Source organism: Trachemys scripta, chromosome 1 (assembly GCF_013100865.1).
Source record: "Trachemys scripta elegans isolate TJP31775 chromosome 1, CAS_Tse_1.0, whole genome shotgun sequence".
Classification (NCBI taxonomy): Eukaryota; Metazoa; Chordata; order Testudines; family Emydidae; genus Trachemys; species Trachemys scripta.
Window position 1 is genome coordinate 122,410,632 of NC_048298.1, and position 18,759 is coordinate 122,429,390.

Consider the following 18,759-nt stretch of genomic DNA (forward strand, 5'->3'; position numbering starts at 1 on the left):
TCTGGAAAAACTCTATTGAGCTAAATGGAATTCAGCTCCACCTTTATTAGCGCCTCACCTCTGTTAAGCAGTCAGTTTTTCTGATCCTTCAGTGTTCGCTTAAGACAAGTTTTTCCATACTCCAGATTTACATCCGTGTAACAGAGTAGAATATCGCCTTTTCTCTACACAAAGACAAATTCTGGTTTACATGCACCAGAAGCACCTGCTGCTGAATTAACTGCTGAACTCTCCATACAAATACAGGCATAAGTTCACAGCAGTATTTGGGGCAGTCCGCTCCAAAAATGTATGCAAAGTAATGGAGGACAGGTACACAATTCCTGATTCCAGCCATAGTTACTCCTCCAATGCTGAACAGGGTTACTGTGGCCTATATGAAGTCAATGGGAATTTTTCCATTGAGTTCAGTGGATTTTAGAACATACCCCAAACAGAGGGTGAAATCCTGGCCCCATTTAAGTCAATAGCAAAACTTCCTTTGTCTTCAGTGGGGACAGGATTTACCCAGAGTGGACAGCCTGGATGCGGAGACATCTTTGTTGTCCCAACACTGACTTTAATCCAACCTGTAGAGATCGTGTCTGAGATCTGATCCAATGTGTGTGTGATTCAGAGGTTGCTCCTCCATGTACTGCTTGCCAAGTACCTGACTCCAGTGCTGAGATGGAATTTGCTCAGGGAGTTGGGAGAACAGGTCACAGTACATTAGATGTCTGGTTTTGGGCGTAGTTTGCATCATACCTACGTACTCTCTTGAGCCAGCAACAGCAGCCGCTGATACAGAACATTTATGCGTCTAATCCAGCAGGAGTAACCTGGGTAGGGCTGAGGTGAGGATAGAGGACTGTGCAAGGAGCTACCACCAGCTAGGGTATGGATGCACAATTATGCTTTTCTTGAAACATACATGGGGGAGCGGCTATGCCAAATCTCTCATGTTTGACAGAATTTGGCCCATAGAATTTAAAAACTTTTTGCACTCCTCTAGCTCAAAGCCCCCATGTTAAAAAGAATTGCAAGCCATTAATCTAGAATGTTGACTGTTCCCTTTGAAGGAAGCGGGGGCATGTAAAAACAAACAAGTTACTTGACCCTCTTATTGCACATCCAACATTTAAAGACAAAAATCTCCTGAAGATGTTCAGTTCATGGATTCAAACTTAGTGCTGCTTTCAAGGCCATCCAGACTGATAATACTGTAATGACTCGGAAGGAGCTGTTACTGCCTAATGGATCACTGACCTAGGAAGGAAAAATTCTCTCTGTGGGCCATGACCCAATGCACCCTAATGACTCAGAGGTCTATCATGTCAAGAATCCGCATTTGAATAAATCTCAGGTCACATATTTACCCAATCTGATGAGTACTATGCATTTTAAAAACTTTATAATTATGTATTTACATGATCATTTGTAATGGCTGAGCAGCTTTGCAATGAATACATAACCTGTAACAGCTCTTTCAGAGCCATGGTGAATTGTCAAGTAAATATGTGGAAAGGTAATATTTAAATCACCTATTATCAGGACTTTTTTGTTTTAAATAACTACTGATCACTTTTTAAAACCTCCTATTTAGAAAATGACCCCGAAGTATAGACCAAATCCTGAGGTCCTTACTCAAGCAAATTCACATTGAATCAGTGGAAAGAGGCTTTTGTGAGGACTGAGTAAATCTAGTTTAAACACTGAAAAATGGTCTCAGGAGCTGGCCCATACTTACTGCTGCTATGGGGTTAATTTGTCAATGGGACTTTAAGTGTAATTAGGTGGAATTTTTATACCCCTGGTCCATATCCTCAGGTGGTATAAACTGGCATAGCTCCATTGAAGACAATGAAACTATGCTGATTTACACAAGTTGATGATCCAGGCCCAGGTACTTTTTTTCCTTTTGAAAATACCACTTTAAAAAATATAATGGAGGAACAGAAGAGTCAGGAAATTGGTAATGACATATGAAGCTCTCCACCTCTTGGTCACTGCTTTGAATCAGATCAATGTCAGCAAACCTAAAGTTGTTACTATCTGATAAATGTTTGGTGATCTATGTGAAATGAGTTAGTGGATTCTGACTAATTCCTAGTACACAGCTATCCATATCATACAAAAACTATCACAATTGGCAGCAACGAGGCACCAAGGACTGAACTGCTTAAAAAAAAAAAAAAAAAAAAAAACCTACATTCTCATCTTTAAAGGGAAAGAGGTCTCTTTTTATCACAATAGCAAACATAAGATAGTGGAACCTGTAGGATTTATCTCAACCAGCATAATTAAGGTAAAACTCAAACTTGCCCGATCTACACTAGCATTTGACAACACGTTCACCATAACAGGTTAGTTATCACATTGTAAACAACAACATTTTTCTACTAATATAGACAGACTCCAAGAGAAGTTTTAGGCAAACCTCGCTCTACCAGTGCTCATGCTGTAAACCTGTCTCTGGGTAAACTTTAGCCACTGGCACTTTCAATTTAATATTATTATATTAATTATTATGTATGTTGTGGCAGCACCTAGGAGCCCCAGTCATGGACCAGGACCCCATTGTGCTAGGTTCTGTACAAACATAGAACAAAAAGATGGTCCCTGCCCCAAAGAGCTTCAATCCAGTACCTTCCCGGAGGACTACATTAAAAAATAATAATTAAGGAAATGTAATGATAAAAAACTATGGCCAAAATTTTCAAACCGGGACACCTAAAGTGTCACTGCATGTTTGAATGCATACATAAAAGTGGCTAATGGACTCAAGTTGCAGTGGGGGAGGATTATGTTGGATATTGGGAAAAACTTTTTCACTAGGAGGGTGGTGAAGCACTGGAATGGGTTACCTAGGGAGATGGTGGAATCTCCTTCCTTAGAGGTTTTTAAGGTCAGGCTTGACAAAGCCCTGGCTGGGATGATTTAATTGGGGATTGGTCCTGCTTTGAGCAGGGGATTGGACTAGATGACCTCCTGAGGTCTCTTCCAACCCTGATATTCTATGATTCTATGACTATCGTTTTAGAGATGTCAAGGACTCAGAGTTTCTATTAAAGCCCATGTAAGTACTCTGATTTAAACTCTCAAAGCCAAGGAAAGTCAGACTATCTAAGCTGAAAATAAAGAATGACATTCAAACTCTAGTCTTAAATCATGTCTTAGGCTTTTCCTCCACACATAAGATGAGCATTAAGGCTGGAGTGTTGGCCTAGATTTTCAGCCTCAGCCCTGAATTCCCTCATTTTTGCAAATATAATTTCAACCCTCAACATCCCTGCACAGTAGTTTGATGACTTCACTCTTTTATTCATCATAGCTAATTCTCTGAATGCATATGTTTGCGCATACGCATGGGGGAGAGACAGGATGAATCCTGAGTGGGGGGGGAGTAGGGGGGCGGGGAAATCAGCTGAACACTGCACTCCTACACTGGGTTTGGCATACTAAAATCACAGGCTTTTCACAACCCTCAGTTATATTATTCATGCAGAATGCACTCAGCTTTCTATTGTTCCTGCACTCATTGTTTATAAATGAGTCTTTTGCTTCATCTGGGATGGAAGTTCCTTTAAGTTTCCCCCAGTCAAAGTACTTCTGTAATGAGCTACCATGCTATTGCTCAGAGACTTAAAGAAGTTTCTGGAAGTGCTTGTGCCTCTAGAAACAAGAAATTGTCTTGTCTTATTGAATTGAGAAGAAAAATTCAAGATGGTTGTTTTGTTTTGGTAAATCCCAGATACACATGTTTCTAATTGTTTCTTTAAGGTACTGAATCTTGGAGAAACAATTAAATGCTTCATTGTCTTCTTCAATACTACAATATCTGCAGAGGGAGTTTCTTTACATATATTAAGTCTCCTGCTTTTATACATCGCTTGAATATTCCAGACACTGAAACAGAAAAAACATAATGACAGTGAGACAAGGCTTAAAATGCTATACTTTCAATAAACGTTATCCTTCATGGTGGGATATGAAATGTACTAGAAAATGGTGGTCCTTTCTATTAAGGCCAATGCAACTACCACAAAGCACATAACCCCTTTTGTCTAACAATATTGTGAATTTCATGATTTCGCTTGTTCAACAGTTCAGGCTGTCATCATTAATCCTGGCAGTTGTGCAAGATCCTAATGTATTCCACAGTTTAGAGTTTTTTCAATCCAATTTAAGTTAATAAACAGTGGACTGAATCACAAAAAGAAAAGAATAAGTTAATCACATGGCAACTTAAATCGCTTTGGGATTCAGAGGACATCCCACTATCTAGGGTCTAATATCATAGCATTTTAAAAGAGGGATGGATCTCTGTCTTGCTCATCAATTGTATTGTACATCTTTTTTTCAAGTAGAATGGATTACTTTTACGCTACTGACTTGGCTGGGATATCTCAAATGCTAAGGTGACAAGAGATAAACTACCCCTAACCCATCAGAGAAAAAATAGAGTCAAATGCATGCATCATTTAGTCTGAAAAGAAAGTTCGGTATTTAATTTCGGATTCATGGAATGTAAGGATTTGCAAGTGATTGGGAATGAATTTACAGTTAAACAAATGTGAAGGAAAGAAGAAAAAAAAACAATTCCAGGGCTTTCATAAATGATTTATCCTCCTCTTGCGACTAGCAATGGACTTTGTGAAATGGGTTTGTTTAATAGGATCTTTTGAATATTAGCTCTGACTTGTTTGTTACAGCTGAGATTTTACAAAAGCTTCTCCAAGACCAATATCTTTAGTACTACTTGCCAAAATGCCTCTCTAGGTTCCCAGGGTTCTGTCTTAATTTGTTAGTTCCTTTCGTCCTCCCTCCAAATAACCAGGCCAGAGTCAGATCTCTGTTACACCACTGCAAATCCAAAGTCTCTCCTTTGAAGTCAATCGAGCTACTCTGGATTTACACCTGACCAGATTAGATTAAAATCTGACTCTAGAGTTCAGATTCTGAGTTAGTTGAATAGTGTTTACTTTTATCAAATGCATTTTCCCCCCATCCACTTTAAAACAGAATTAAATCTTATACAACCAGATTCTGCCACCCTTACTCATGTTGAGTAGTACCTCACTACTTGATTAGTCCCTCTGAAATCAATGTAGCTACTACTCACAGAGTTGAATATTCAAGACAAATTGGTAGAATCTGGCCCATAATTAGCAAAAGGAACTGTTATCTAAAAAATACTAAAGATTACAGATTATCAAAAAAAGGGAACAGTAACAGACTGCTTTATATTGGTTTTACAACTCCAGTTATTTCTTGATGTATTTAGATTTTAAAATGGTAGGTTTCTGATTAAGAAGAAAAAAAAATTATAAATGTTCCTGTTGCTGTAAGAGTCCATTCAATTTTAGTACAGCGAAGAACAGATTAAAATAACCCCATTTAGGAGTTGAGAGTAAATAATCAACAAATCTAGAAACTGGTCAGTGCCTTGTACATGAGTTAGCACACAGAAGAAAGCACAGTGTGGGAGGGAGGTGGATTGCAAGAAGCAAACTTGTGTTTATTTTAAACACTGTGCCCATTCAAAATAGTCATATCGGCATCTATTTCTAAGAGCAAGCAAAGTCACTATGTATTTAACATAGTAAAATGCCTTTTTCATCAATTAAGACAACAGAACAGATGCAAATGAACCAATCAGGGATTTAGAGTGAGCTATCAGTGTTAGAAAGCTAGTCTGAACATTCCAGTTGAGTCACCACAGAGAAGTGGGGGGGAGGGGAAGAAAGGGGGGAAATAAATTACTGTGTGCAACTCCATCTGCAAACTGCTTCTCCCGCACTGGTATGTAATAAAATGTGTTGCTAAGATACAAGCTGCTAAAGAAGTTCATTAAAGGACACTTTAAACAAAGCTGCCAGACTCTTTTCCCTTTAAAGACTGCTTATTTGGTTCTGTCCCTTGTATTTATAATTAGATCCTCTATATGAAGAGATTGTACTCCATCCAAGCCTACTCAGCAAAGAATGTTAACAAAATAACATAAATCAGACTGACTTTGGTTATATATATTTATGGGCTGCAGGGATGTTTACAGAAACATATTTAGGTTCCACTTTTACTGTTTAATGAGAAATAAACCTTTGAAAAGTAGCTTCTCCATTAGCTGGAAAGTGGAATTGTCAATTTCTATAATGGCATTTTACTTTCTCATCACTCTGACCTAACTTTTAGAAGGGATGAGAATACTTTAAGGAAAAGAGCCTGGGTCTTTGTTGTTAAGTTTGGAATCTGGGAGGCATCTGTCTCTTAACTTACCTTTCATGTGCAAAACAATATTATGCTACAGACACTGAAAAAGAGGCCAAGATTATTTATGCCTTTCTGCTGGCAATTTGTCCAGTTTTTCATCTGTATGTTGGTTCGTAGACATATGTTAACAATTTCCAAAACTTCCTTGATCTTAATGCATTAACGACACCAATAAGTCTATTTTGTGACATTTTCTTTCAGGCAAAGATATGTTATCAGGGAGGCCTTTATCTGACCTTCTACAGAATTCTTCTCCTCTCTGTAGTAACATCTTGATAGTGGGGATTTTTGTTGTGGTGGGCGGGGAGGAGAGAGGGTGAAGAAGGAGCAAGATATTTTTTGCATTCGCTTACTGTGCTGAAAAATTATATTTTAAGAAATAATTCTAGTATTTATCTGTGGTGCATTTAATAGCACATGAAATGCATAAATCATAGAGCACAGTTAGTATCACTGATTATAGGAAATGCTACTTGTCACTTTGTAACCTGCATCTCATATTAAATTCTGTATCACAGTCACCAGTATGTATATATTTTTAATTACATTTTCAGGCTCATTTACATGCGCATATTGGCTTTCTGCCTGAATGATATCAAAAAGAAAGACCTTTCAACACACACACACACACACACACTTGAATCTGTACATTTGAGAGACAGGAATCTTGTCTCATCTTTTTCATACTTAAGAAAAGCTTCAATTCGTCAATAAATCTTTAGGCAATCCTAGCTGATTCAAAGAGCTTCAGAAAATAGAAAATGACAGAAAATGCAGGTTAATCTCTGTTGCATGTCAAAGGTTTCAATGTTCTCACTTGACTCATGTTAATCAAAATGCAATTTTTTTTTTTTTTTAACTTTCTGTAATCTTTAAAATCTGTTATCAATAGCTGAGTTAGCTCAAAAAGTCTCTTCCTTTCCTCCCCTTCTCCTTGGATGCAAGATAAGGTACCTCGTAAAGAAAGGACAACATTATCAAGAGAAATAGTTCTGGAAAGAAAAACGTTCTATATACTATACAGATTTGTTTTCTGTTTCAAGCCCAGTGACATGCTTCTGTTGATTAGATGTAAGCAATCAGACACATTTTTAGGCAAACACGCTCTTCCTGCCACAGCCTGTACACCTAGTCTCTTAGGACTAAATCCCAACTTTGAAAATGAGCACCATTTCTCAAACACACAGATCAGCACTGCAGATCATTTCTACAGAATTCTTAGACAAAATGCTACACTAGAGTTACTTCTTGTGTTGATTTTACTGCAGCCACATTCAGGCCTAGTTCTGTGTTTTACTTTCCAGCAGCCAAGTGCATCCATTTCTATCCTAAATTTGGGCCACACATTTACTATTCTGTGAGTTTAAAAAAAATGCTGATTCATATTTTTTTTCCTTTTTCTTTGTATATTAAACAGTCTGCTTGTGCTGTGCAAAAAAAAAAAAAAAAGTAGTACATATTAGATTTCAATAGATGCTTACTATTAGGAGTCAGAGGTTGTAACTAGAACTAAGCCGCATCAGCAATTTCATGACACTCTGGAAATTGCTACTACATAACAATAAGTAGCTGATTCAAAAAAAATGAGAGCGCGCGCTTAAGGAAGTACATTTTATCTTCAGAAGAGCATTTTCAAACAATAAGGTGGTACCACCTTAAGTAAAAAAGAAATCCTCAAATATGATATACGTAAGGAAAATGTACATAGGATGATTTAACAAGGAGAGGTGAAAAGGCAGACCAAATATGATTCTGTCAGGCTAAACTAACTGACTTTACTTTAATGGCAGAAAAACACATTTGCATTTCAAATAATCCAATTCTTTTTTTGTTCTTCTTTGTTCTTATCTTAACTTGCAGCACATTTTTTTATACTTTGCTAGCTTCAGTTGACTACGCATGTAGAAATTGCCCCCTTTTTGACATCATGGTCACACATACACCATTTACCATGGCCTTGTCTTATTGATTTGCAAACTTCTACCCTTTAACTCTATTGATTAGAAACTGTGTTGATGCCTCAGTTTTGGGGGGGGGGGGCGGGGGGGAACTGTATCATTTTATAATCAGTGTATATTTTATCTTTACCATAAAGAGGAAAGCACAGAGGAAAAGATTAAAAGTAACTTTATATTAATGTGCCTTTCTACGTCTTTGTAGCTTTCAACTGAAAAAAATCAAATCTGGAATGAGATGAGAAATGGCTTCCTCAACTTGAACAAAAAAGTGTTTAGAATGATGCACTGTCCCACTGGAAATGTGATTTCATATTACCCTACAAAACCCATTTCCCTAGTCTCATACTACAAAGAGACACTTAGGACCATATTCTACTTTCTCACTGCAAGCAGACTTCCCATTGAAGTCAACAGGCCAGATCCTCAAATGGAGTAAATTGGCATAGCTCCATTGAAGCCACACCGATCTGGATGAGCTGAGGATCTGGACCACTAATTAAACTTCTGTGAAAAGAGTGAGAGGGGAGTGTGGCCTATAAGCGCTGCATACATACATAACACTTTCTAACTCTGTGACACAGGATACCTACAAAATACATTCCACGCATACAACAAAAGTTTCTCTGATATGTTTGCTATCAAAGCATCAAATATTTAAGAACAAATATCTGCTTGCTGCAGTACAATTAAATATTTCACAACATGTAACAGGTAGCAAGTACCTTTAGCGTAAGACTACATGTGAAATAAAAAGGTATTGTTACTATAATTCCTTTTTCTGAATAGACAAAGGCATTAGAAGGAAAAAATTGCTAAATCACAGGGATAATCATCATAGCCAGCTCCTCTAATGAGGCATCATGGGATTACTGGAGTTATTATAAGAGTCATCTTATTGAAGAAATTCAAAGTTAATTGAAATCAATTGTACTGTTCTGACAGCAGGTGTTTTAAGTGGCTAAAATATCAAAGTGTACTCTTTAAAATGGTTAGAATGAACGTTACATTCACTTTCCAACCCTTAGCACTGCCAAGTGAAGTACTGTACATGTACAGAATAGTGTACAGTAAAAGAAAAATGCTAGAATAATACCACATTTCACCTGCCAATCAGACTGCCACCAAGCAAATGTTGATCAAAATCCCCTTCAGCACTATGTTTACATTCAGGGTTGGCAATTTCAGTAGTTTTTATAAGGGCAAATCAAACGCAAAGCAGAAAGCCACAAGTATGTTTGTGTTGTGCTTCAAACTCTGTGAAAATGCTTTTTACAACCTTTCCTCCCCTCCCCCAATATGGGCATCTAATCTCATGTAACTTTATTGAAAGCATAAAGAAGAATGCTAGGATTGCCTTTATATAAACTATACTCCCAAATTTCCTCTCCAAGGAGCTGATGGTAAATTTGTCATTTTTTACTCAGATAGCAAAGCAACCAATAAATTACTAGCTGATTGTAGCAAAACATGAGGAACTATAGCTTTCTAAATTACCAGCCCAGAACTAATCTTCACTTAGATCCAATAACTTCACTTGATTTTCCATTTGTTCAGAAGTCCCAGTGAAGTCAATAGAAGCTCTGTGTACAGAAGGACTGCAAAGTCAAGCCCACATTTAAATTACTTCTTGTGTCTGCATTTAATGACTCAAAGCATAATTGGAAAGTTTAAAATTCCACTTCAAGGTTCATCACCAATTTGGAGCCTGATCCAATGGGAATACTGGGGCAGACACCGTCTTTTTGTTCTGTTTTTACAGCACCTAGCACAGTGGGCTCTTGGTCCATGACTAGGGCTCCTAGGTGCTACTTCAATACAAATAAATAAATAATAATCTCTATTGACTTCAATGAGCATTGGATATGGCCCTTAGATCCAAATGATTCCAAATGGATACTACTGCCACCAAAATAAATTTAGAGTTCTCTCTCTCTCTCTCTCTCTCTCGGCAGAATTTGACCTTGGTTCTACTTAATTTGGAAACCCCATTCAGGTCTTATCTCTGTTTTCATTGACACTTGTAACCTCTATTTTATTTCAACAATTTTGAAAGTACCCAACCATATGAAATACTGAGCTTTAGCAAATGTCAATAATTTCCCCTTTAACATGTGTAAACAATGCTGCCATTTTCAGGCATAGTCCAGCTTGGATTTCACTAAACCAAAAAACACCCCTCTGAAAGACAGACACAACATATGTAAAGCAGACATCTTGAACGAAAGAGTCTCCAACAAACTCCCCATGCTTAAGAAGTGCACACTAATTTTACAAAGTCTAACACATCCTATGAAGATATTTTGACAGGGGTCACCAATGGCAAAATACAGTCAATGATTTAATTTCAGGTATGCACTACAAAAAGACAAACCAGCAATAACCCCACCTTTGGACAGCCTCTTTGAAACTAACGTTGATTTTCTATGTAGATAGTAAATTATGGTAAAGAAATGAGGCAATGCACAAGTGAATGGCATATACATAATGTCTTTCAGGAAGACATATTTTTATTGCTGTGCTCCAGGACAGGCTGTTTGAATTCAGAGTTCATCACAGTTGAAAATATAGCAGTCTACACATCCTTACTGTTAATTTTCCAAGATCTGGTTTACCACCCAATGCTTATGTCAGAAACAGTTTAACTTGTGATTTGGGTTTTTGTTTTGTTTTTTAATCAGTTAAGTGTTATTATTAAGAAGTAACTTTAAAAAAAAACAAACAAACAGTATACTGACTTCATGGCCAAACAGAATGCACAAAAATATGTGCAGCAAAGTACCTCAACCTTTTAAAGAACAAACCTGGTTCTTATGATTACTCTTTTATTTACATATAAATGCTTATTGCTTGACAATTTAGATAAAAATGTTACTGCTGCTCTGCATGTGATGTGGATTCACGGTGTAAAACCACTGGACCAACTAATGGAGTCTTCACACATCATATCTCGTTAAAGAAGAGGTAACCCACTCTCAAATGGTATTACAATTCATCAAAACTATAGTGTACAAAATGTGTAGGTAGACACACGTAAGACAAGTCTAACTTTGCCTTTCTGAGCACGAGGTAAATTTAAGTATTGATGTAAGTGACACTAAAAAAAAACCAAAGAACATCTTTAATATTTTCCCAACATTTTCGAATAAATATTATAAAGTACATTTATTTCCATATTCCTGTACATTGACAATGTAGGAGAAATACTGGATGACTGTACAGGAATTTAATTTGGTTGTAAATTGAAATCTAATTTCTTGCATAAATCTATGTTTAGCACATTTGAGCCCATGCCCAAATGCGTGAATCTGTCCGGATACTTTGTCTGTGTTCTTATTTTTAATTTTTTAAAAAAGTAAAAGTTGCAATAATTCCAATGGCTCAGAAGGGAAACTGATGACTGGGGCAGTGAAAAATACTACTCCCCATGGTTATATTTGTAAACAGCTGTAGTTAGTGTAATGATCTATTCATTTTACTATCTTTTTCATCATCCACATGTGCATTTTAACTGAAATGTAATCTTAATATCTTGTATTTAGTGCATGCACAATAAAGACCAAGATTATTAAACAAATCTACAACTGATTTAAAAAGAAATTAAAAACCCACGGTTTTCAAAAGTATATATTGAAACAATCACTTCTGTCCCTCCAAGCTACATAAGGTTTCTTTAAATGTATAGCAGGAGAGAGGGGGTGTTGTACTCATGCAAGCAAGAGGCTGAAATCAATAACAGATCCATGATTGGTCAAACACCTACTACACTAATTTTAAAGGTACCTCTATCATACCCTGTAGCACCTGATAATTCAGTGATGGACTTTTTCTAAGGAGAAATTGCTAATCATACCAAAACCTGCAAAGTTACATGATATTTTTGTGACATGGTCAAAGGCTGAGCTCTCCAAACTCATTTCATTTGTGACCTAAGAAAGATTCAAACCAAGCCTCCAGAGGTGGCAGTCTGGAGCAACAGCATGCTAAATCACCAACTAGCCCCTATCTATAAGCCCTTGTTGCATAGAACGTCAAAATAAGCAGAAGAAATATAATACTGTCCACTTCTGTAGAAAAATACTAGTTTCAATCACTAGGCCAATATTTACTGTTTTCTGATTTTTATTTTTAATTACTTTGCACTTTACAGGGATTTTTAGAAAACAGGGTGAGTAGTGGGAGTTAAAAAGATATCATGTAACCCTTGTTTACAAGTTAGTTTGGGATTCAAAGAAAATGTTGTGTAAGATTGATAACAATATTCTACACCCAGCTGCATCAGAATGTTCAAATTGTATTTTCAGATGTCTCGCTCTGCCTTATCTAAATTCCAGCATGTCACATAATAAATAGCTTCTCATTTACTATCATCATAAAAATTTAAACAGCCTTGAAATAGTTGCTACAATAGAGAAAAAACGATCAAATGTATGTTCTAAATACCACTTAAAACCAGTAAAACTATTTCCATATTGAAGAAAGAACACATAAAGATGCATTGTTGCAGTAAAGGCTGTTACCTTGTTTAAAAAAAAATCTCTACTCAGTGTAGTAGTATTAGAGTCAACAACTTGCTGTTTTACACAGCATAAAAGGACTAACAGCCCTTAGCTATCATGTAGTGTCAGATTTGCTTTAAAAAATAAAGTATCTGATTTGATTTTATACAGTGATTAAACATCTTTGTGCTCTGCTGAGTAGGGTATTCTATCCCCTCCCCCTCCAAAAATGGCATCAAAGCAATCAAAATGGTAATGTTCAGCATGAATGGGGCCCCATCCCCCACCTTCAAACTCTGCAGACTTTTCTCCATGTTAGGAAGAAACCAACACCCCTTCTTCACAAAATGGAAGCTTCCACTACCAAATTGAGAGTGCTGACAAATTCTGATTACAATAAACTGGGCGGAAAAGGGTAGCATATAATCACCACCATCTATGCATGCATTCTATGAGCACGTATTAAATATGCACGGATCACTTTTCAACTTTAACCACAACTCCACGCACACACACACACAAATAATTCCCTCTCTTCCCCCCAGGAATATTACAAATCCCGAGGTTTCTTTCCTAGGTTGGAAGATTTTTTGTCTTGCGATAGAAAAAAAAAAGGCGCTGTTCCAAGTTTTGGTGCTGAAAGAGCTGCTGCATTCCGAAGGAATCGCGATCGATTCAGCCAGGGGAAAGGAGAGGGGTGATGGAGCAGGATCTAGCTGCCAAAGGGGCTTTTGGAAAGCTGCATGATCCTGCAGAGTGTGTGTGTGTGTGTGGGGGGGGAATGTAATGGGGGGGGAGGTGGAACGGTGAAAGTTCTTCGCTATGGGGACTCAATCCGGCAGATCATGGACTCGCTTTCCAAGCTGCTGCTGCCGCTGCTTGGTTTAAGCATTAGAAGTACTGAAAGTGGAAGGAGCGGGGGTCAAGGGGGTGGGTCGGTGTGTGTGTGCCGCGTTTGCAAAGCGCAGGGGAAACATGGCCCTGCGGAGCGTTCAATGGCATCTGATCGTGGTGCTGAAACCTAACAATCACAGCTCCTCGCCATCAGCTGATCTAACCCAAACAAACTCACAATAGAGAACTTTCTTTCATCCTGAAAGAGGATTAGGGGCTGAGGAGGTGTCAAACATTGCACTATACACAGGGGTCACTTGAAACAAAAACAAAAAATAAAAGTTTTTTTGAGGGGGGAAGAGAGAGGAAGGTTTCTATTTTGTTTTGTTTCCCCTCCTCAGATTTTCCTATAACTGGAACAGGTTATTTTTAAAAAAGTGAAAGTGCCTAAGTGAACTCAAATCCAAAGCTAACACGTCAGATCAGACCAAGGGAAGAGAAAGACAAGTGCAAAAAAAAAAGTGATCAATAAAAATCAGTTTTGCAATTGACACCAGAAATGGCTCCGACATGGGCTCCAGCCTCCTTGTTCCCAACTCTTGCTCAGCACATTGCATGGAAGTGCACAAAGTAGCCCAAGACAGGAGATTTTTCCATATTCCTAAAACATGTCGACCAACTCAAAATGGACGCCTCATTTTTTTTATTATTTTTTTTTTTTACGTTTTAACTACTGCTTATCTTTTTACTATTATTATAACCCCCACCCCAGGCAAGGGAGCTAAGAAACGGATCTCGTTTTGAAAATATACATTTTCTCACTTTACACTTAGGAAAATGGATGTTTTATTCTCTGCTCTCGGTATTTTTCAGCTAACGCAGCCACTTTTAGGATGTTTAGAAAGTGCATTAGGGAAAAAAAGAGAACTGAATCGATCTAGTCCTTACTTGTTTTTCATTAAGAGCTGCTATTCTTGATTGCCTTTCATGGATTTGTTTCTTAAGATCACCGTTCTGCAAAAATGGCAATAAAATGCATATTAAAGGCAAAGTGTAAACTAACCCTGTCATGAATAAACTTGAGATTAGACATTGTTTAAAGGCAAAACCGTTTCATCAACGCCGTACAAAAGCATGCACACACACATAAACACCCTCTTTAGTCAAAAAGCTCAGTGAAGACTACAAAATGAGATCTCTTACTGATAAAGTTTCTCATCCTGCTGTCCCGGCACAACTGCGCTTATTACAGCAGGGATAAAATACTGAAGAAGAGGAAAAAAAGGATCTGCATTTACCTGTGGATCTTGCTTCATCTGTGCAACTAGTTTCTATAAAAAAATCACCCCAAAAAAAGGAGGAATTAGAAACTGTTTCAAGTTTAATGGATTTAAAAAAAAATGTGTGTGGGGGGGAAGGAGGGGGGTAAGGAACAAAGAGGCAAGTAAACACTGCGAGTCAGTTTCAAGCAAAGCTCATAAATATTCAAGTCTCGTCCTAATCTCTCCAACACACACAAGCACCAACCGCAATGTTAACTCCGATTCTCCACAACACACACACACAACTCAGCCGAACAGTCTCCCAAACTACTTTTGCAAAGTGTTCGATATTCCAAGGGGGATCCGGGGAGGGGGGGGCTCTCGCCGGCTCCCCCAGGCTCAGCTCCAGCCTCCCCCCTCTTCACTCTCACTCCCAGCCCCCCTCCCCTGATCGATAGACCCTGCGACAAGAAGCAAACGCTCCTCGCTCAGCATGCAAGGCTGGCTCCCTGCGGGTCCCCCGCCCCCCCCAGCCGCCCGCTCGCGCACCCCGGGGCCAGCCGCGCAGGCTCGCGGCGTTACCTGGTGACACTGGATTTCCACTTTTAACGCCTCTTGCAAGCTCTGTAGCTCCATCCCTGCAACTTGCCCGGCACTTTGCTGCCACTTTCGGAGCCCGGCGAAGTTTCTTTTGTTTTTGTTCCGTCGAATCTCGGGGAGGGGGGGTTTGGTTTTTTCTCCGCAGCCACAAACCAACCCCCCCCTCGGACAAGCCCACCCCGAGCAGAGCAATTTAAAAAAAAAAGCCACAACAACAATCGAAAGAAACAACTACTCAGGCTGCACAGCAAGTTCTTTGCCTCTTTGCTAGGGACACAGACTCATCACTCACTTTCCGCCAAACTAGGGGGGGGACTCCGCCCCAGCCCTCCCGCCAACGCTGCGACCGGGGCCCCAGGCGGCCCCCGCTCCGCCCAGGAGCCGAGTAACCGCCTCCCGCAGCCCGCCCGCCCCTCCGGTGGGGACGAGGGAGACTTAAAACGGCAGGGACTATATTTTCTCAGAGTGCGCGCCTTGATTTCACTTTGCCTCGGGAAAAGTTGTGCCACGGCTGTCAATGCTAATTCGGAGGTGCCCGGATGGAGCAAGGAGGGGGGGGGGAGGAAAAGGGACTGAAATCTCCTCGCCTGGCGCATGCGCCGCGCGGCCGCCGCGGTGGGCAAGAGAACAACAAAGTAAGTGGTGGAGAGAGAGGGCAGCGCGAACTCCCGGGCGCGGGGCGGGCTCTACCCCGCGTCCCGCTGCCTCTGGGTGCCAAGCAAGCGTGGGGCTGCGGGGCAAGGCAAGTGCTGCTGGTGCCTCCCTCACCGCGGCCGCGGGGCTGCTCTTGCCCGGCCTGGACCTGGGGGCAAGGGGGATTAGATCGTCCCAAAGCAACACAGGCTGGGAAGGAGGCAAGTTTTTGTCTCACGCAGACACGGGCTTTCATCCTGTCCTCTTTCCCCTTCCCTCTCTCCTTACCTTTCCCCTACACTCACTTGGATTCTTCTGCCTTTGCTTCACTCGCTTTCTTCCCTTTCCTCTTCTCTCGGCTTTCCTGCATTCTTGCCCCAAGATATTTCACTACCTGCCAGCCAATGAAGGCCACAAGGTCATTTTTTATCTTGTTCAATTTAAACAGGCTAGAAACTGGTTTCTTACATATCTTGTTAAAACACACACTATTGTTAATCGGGAGTTAAGGTTTAAAAAGTTGCTGTCACTGGGGTGAGGGAGGCTTTGAAAATAAGGTGGGCTTCTCCAAACACACACAACCTAACTTTGAAGGTTGAGGCTAAAGTTCCAATGTATTATAAATAAATAAATAAATAAAAATTGGAGTGTACGGAAATGCACAGTAACCATGACCCAACCAACCTTCTGCTCTGCCTGTGTATCATCACCTTGACAACAGCCAGAAACTTATCCTATGCACAGGGTTGCTCTGGTTTAACTAAAGGTGAAATGATGCAGTGATTTGTGTGACTGTGTGTATAGAAACTTGGGGATGGTCTCCACAAGAAAATCCACGCCCGGAGTGACATAGTTAAGCCAACCTAAATCTCCATATAGAGAGAGGAGTAGGTCGATGGAAGAATTCTTTGATCAACCTAGCTTCTATTTCTTGGGGAGATGGATTACCAGAATGATGGGAGAACTTCTCCCCTCAGTGTAGTTAGTGTCTCCACTGAAGCGCTATAGAGGTGCAGCTGCACTCTGTAGCATTTGAATTGTAGACAAGCCCTCAGCTTGTTAAATAACAGTGACAAGTCTAAGGTTATGTCTACACTACAGTACCGCTGCTGTAAGGTTTCCTGTATAGCTGCTCTATACTAGCAGGAGAGAGCTCTCCCACCGGCATAATTAAACCACCCCCAATGAGCGGTAGTAGCTACGTTGGCGGGAAACTGTCCACACCTGCACTTTTGTCAGTGAAACTTATGTCAGTCGGGGGGGTGTTTTTCCAAACCCCTGACCAACAAAAGTTTTGCTGACAAAAGTGTTAGTGTAGACAAAGCCTAAATTAATGTAAGAGAGATCATAACCAGAGCTGCATCAGTTTAACTAAATCAGTGCAACATCACCTCTTTGGTCAAACCAGTGCAACTTCTGTGTGTGGACAAGCCTTAACATAAAAACCACAAACAAAGCTTAGGTTAATTTTATCTCGGACTCTCAAAATTAAGAACATAATTAAGTGTTCTGCCTCTACATTAATGAGTTCAATACTAGTACCCTGATAAATACTCTCATTCTTATCGTGATTTCAAGCTGCAATCTTACTGATACTAACCTACCTTACGGATACTGGCAGAACACCACAGTGCCCCAGCTGTGCTTAGACATAAAACTTTTAACAACTATAGAAATATTTCTCCCCAAATAAAAACACCAATACTTACCAAGACAAACCTACTAAATCAAACCTAAAGTATCTAAGATGTTAAGAAAAGAAAAATCTTGGCAATTTCCATTAGACTTTCCAGAAATATTCTATCCTACCCACCCTGACATAAGGTCATGTCTGTGAAATTCAAGGTGGCTTGTTCTTGGTTTGGCACAATTACAAATGAGGTATCTTAAGCAGACATAAAATTAAAAGCTTGTTTCAACTTTAGCTATTGGAAACACTAGAATCATGATATATGTTTATTTTAAAAGTCCTTATTTGTGTTACTATCAACATATTCCATATTGAAATTGACCAAATTAAAAAAAAATCTAATTTACTTTTCACCTTTGTTCACTTTTTTGAACATTTGGCTTGAACAATGAAAATAGACTAATCAGATTTACTTTCTGGTGCTCTTTCACTAGAGCACAGTTTCTGTGTTTGGATTACAAACATTGCATGGAAAAGTTTAAATCCAAATAAATACAATGTTTTAGTAGTGTGTATATGATGGCGGTTGCTTTTTTGTTATATCATGAGTTTTTAAATGAAAATATTATATTAATAAATATTAGGCCTCATAAAATCTTATTTAAACAATCTAAATAGTTAGGCTTCAACTACACCTCTACCCCGATATAACGTGACCTGATATAACACGAATTCGGATATAACACGGTAAAGCAGTGCTCCGGGGGGGCGGGGCTGCGCACTCCGGCGGATCAAAGAAGTTCAATATAACGCGGTTTCACCTATAACGCGGTAAGATTTTTTGGCTCCCAAGGACAGGGTTATATCGGGGTAGAGGTGTACCTGCTGATTTCTCTAACTACTTTTTCTTAAACTCAATTTATAACAGAATGTATTAGATTTCATGATAAATAACTAGTTGGTGACCTAAAAGGTCAGGGTAAATGGTAAAGTCCAACTACTTTATCACATATGGACTTGGTTTTACAGCCCTTACTCAGAAGAATAAGACCTAAGAGACCAATCCTGTGCAAACACTTCTGCACATGGAACACTTA

The 18,759-nt window shown here is 39.3% G+C and overlaps 1 protein-coding gene across 4 annotated transcripts in view; it reads right to left on the bottom strand.

Moving 5' to 3' along the window:
* The window catches only part of PHF21B (PHD finger protein 21B), a 229,688-nt gene extending 213,894 nt beyond the window's left edge, over positions 1-15,794 (bottom strand). The window contains exons 1-3 of one of the 4 annotated variants that reach the window (XR_004647454.1): positions 15,382-15,794; positions 14,836-14,868; positions 14,486-14,551 (exon numbers count right to left, since the gene is read on the bottom strand). Coding sequence is in view for 3 of the 4 variants with exons in the window: in XM_034783902.1 (XP_034639793.1) it covers positions 14,486-14,551; positions 14,836-14,868; positions 15,382-15,435 (153 nt within the window). In the remaining variant the exon portion in view is untranslated. Of the gene's footprint in view, positions 1-14,485; positions 14,552-14,835; positions 14,869-15,130; positions 15,154-15,381 lie in introns of those variants that run through there. The other 3 variants (XM_034783902.1, XM_034783920.1, XM_034783912.1) reach the window with 3 other exon arrangements.
* Between the last annotated feature and the right edge of the window lie 2,965 nt (positions 15,795-18,759).